Source organism: Callorhinus ursinus, unplaced genomic scaffold, assembly GCF_003265705.2.
Source record: "Callorhinus ursinus isolate GAN/ISIS: 27379988/994484 unplaced genomic scaffold, GSC_fseal_2.0 scaffold12, whole genome shotgun sequence".
NCBI lineage: Eukaryota > Metazoa > Chordata > Mammalia > Carnivora > Otariidae > Callorhinus > Callorhinus ursinus.
In genome coordinates, this window is record NW_027397074.1 from 42,888,095 (window position 1) to 42,890,723 (window position 2,629).

The 2,629-nt window shown below is 58.5% G+C and overlaps 1 protein-coding gene across 1 annotated transcript in view; it reads right to left on the reverse strand.

Annotated features, from left to right (window-relative positions):
• Window positions 1-281, reverse strand: part of HOXA13 (homeobox A13) — a 4,098-nt gene extending 3,817 nt beyond the window's left edge. The window contains exon 1 of the mRNA XM_025873230.2: window positions 4-281. Coding sequence (XP_025729015.1) covers window positions 4-205 — 202 coding nt within the window. The 5' untranslated portion in view covers window positions 206-281. The remainder of the gene's footprint in view (window positions 1-3) is intronic.
• Window positions 282-2,629: the final 2,348 nt, after the last annotated feature.

Below are 2,629 nucleotides of genomic sequence, written 5' to 3' on the forward strand. Positions count from 1 at the left end.
TGCCCCCCGCGGCCGCGGCCGCCGGGTGGGGGAAGCCCCCGCCCCCGGCCCCGGCCGCCGCCGCTGCCGCCGCCGCCGCCGCCGCCGCCGCCGCCCCTTCCATGTTCTTGTTGAGTTCGTCGGCCACCAAGCCACCGCCGTTGTCGTAGAGAAACATGACGGTGGGCTCGATCCAGCGGGGGTGGAGGAGCACGGAGGCTGTCATAGCCCGAGCCGCATGGAGAAGACCCCAGTGGCGCTGTTTTAAAAAGCCCCCAAGAAGTGAAGAGCGCGCGGCGCGGGGCCGGGGCCCGAGCGAGGGGGGCGGATCGCGCCCCGCGGGGTCGCGCCAGGCGGCCGCCCATTGGCCCGCCCCCCCCGCTCCGCCCACGGCGTATGCAAAGCGGGCGGCTCCAACCCCGGCTCTGCGCTGTGCACCCGCGGTCCCCGCCGCCGCCCGCGCCGTCCCCAGCGCCAGCGCCCGCCGCGCGGCCGCGAACCATTCACCCAGGGGAGAGGCGGGGGACGCGGACGAGTGGGGGCGGAGGACTGGGCGGGTAGGGTAGGGAAAGAAGGGCGGCCTCCTCGCAGCTCCCCTTCCCTTCTTCTGTCCCAGTGGGGCCCAGAGCAGAGTTAGGCGGGGAGGGGACGGAGGCGCGCTGTTGCGTTGAGACCTGAAGCAGTGGGAGTGGGTCAGGTAAATCTGCGGGCGGTTGGGGATGGGATAGTACCGAAAACGGGGCGTAGTCCAGGCTGGGTGTTTCTTGGGGCCTTTGAAGCTGTTTTCTTTCCAGGTATCCGCGAGTCTTTCTGCAGTGGGACCCTAGCGTGGACACTAGCGCTTTCGGCTTCAAGAGCGTCAAGATTTGGCTCCTTCCAGGGGAACCGCAGCGGGGCATTTACGGATGCGCCTGGCTCATGGGTCCCAGGACATTCCACTGGGAAACTTGGACTGTGTTTAGGAGCTCTCTCCGCTTTCCTGTCTACAGTGTTGGCGGGCAATTTCATAACACTTGCACTTAGGCCCATAGGGTGTCAGAACGACTCCCTCACACCCACACTGACACACGCACACACATTCAAGTGTACTTTGATCACACACTCACCCTTAGTATAGAGACTGTTCCCACTCTGCCCCGATAACAACTCTTCCTCCTCCAAAGACTTTGGAGCAATCTGTGTGCAGTAGTCAGTGCTCCTACATCTCCAGCCAGGCTGTCATGTCCTGGAAGTTTAAAAGGAACAGCCCCGGGTGCTGGTTGGGACTTGAGTTCCCTTTCTGGGGCCTAAATGAGGTTTCATAGATCTTGGGCAGGAGCTCATTCTTCAGGCACCCCGGCACTCCCCATTTCACTCCATTTTGGGACGGGAGAAGGGGGCTCGATGGGACCACTTCATGCCTTCCCCCCAAGCAGGACTGGGGAGAGCACTGTCTCCAGCCTGCTGAGGGTGCCCAGTCCTCCTCTGTCCAAGAACCAGCCGGAGAAGCCTTTCCTCTGTATCTGGGAAATGCAGACCCTTTCCTGAGAACTCGGTGGGGTGTTGGTGCTGAAAGAGGCAAGCAGCCACCATGTTTTGGTGAGGGATTCTGTGGGTCCTGTTGCTTTGGGGTTACATACTTCCACTTCTGATTGTGGAGGCTGTGAGCTGGTCAGATGCCCAGAAGGGGAACATACGTTCAAAGTGAAAGTGGGTGTATTCTACAGGAACATCAGGTTTGGGGAGAGCGCTGGACTCCCTTTCATCCCAGGTGGATTGATGAGCATCCAAGAGTGGACCTTCCCTTCCGTCCTAGCTTGCAGACTCAGCCAGAAGCTGAGGGCGTTGCAAATATCTCCAGCCCCTATTCCCTGGCCTGATCTGCTCTCTAAGGCTCCTGGTTTTCCTGCAGAGTCCCGACCAATGAGGCTGGGCTCCGGCTTTTATCTGCCTTGATCCCCGGGTTTGCTGGGACCAATGTAAGTGTTGCCCAATAAAACCTTCTATGACACCCCTCTCCCAATATACATATACACAGTGTGCCCTTTCCCTCCTGCCTTTTTAGTAGCTTCGGGTAAATATTGATCTGCCTCCAGTTTACCTCCTCCTTGAATGGCCATTTGCAGACTAAGGAACTAGCCTCTGCTGGGACTTGATTTTTGTGTTACTTTCCGGCCCCATTCACCCCCCTTCCTTCCTCCAAGTGGCATTGTAAAACTCACAGTGACAAAGAGACAGGATAGGGTTCGAGGCCCCAGTTCCTGAGGACTTGAGGGCTGTTTTACATACGGGTCAGACACGGCTAGAGGCCAAGGTCAAGTTGAAAGTTGCAGTCTAGCCAGTGTGAGAACTGCCATGCAAGCCTAGAGAGTTAGGCAGCTGCCGCAAGGCCCACTGCTCACCTCCGTTCTCTCACTCTTGACTCCTTTTCCTTTGGAATTACTCTTTCTTGCTCTGTTTGGTTACCCAGCCTTTTTTTTTTTTTTTTTTTTCCCTGCCTTCCTGGAGATTTTGGGGCGGTGTTTACAGACTCTTCTTCTCTGCCTCCACCCTGCTGTCTTGGCCCGGGCTTCGAGCCTCTTCTGTTTTCCAGCCAGACCCAGAAAAACGAAAACACAGCACAGGGAGCCCCCACCAACCGGCGCCTGTGCCAGCTTACCTCTAGCCATGG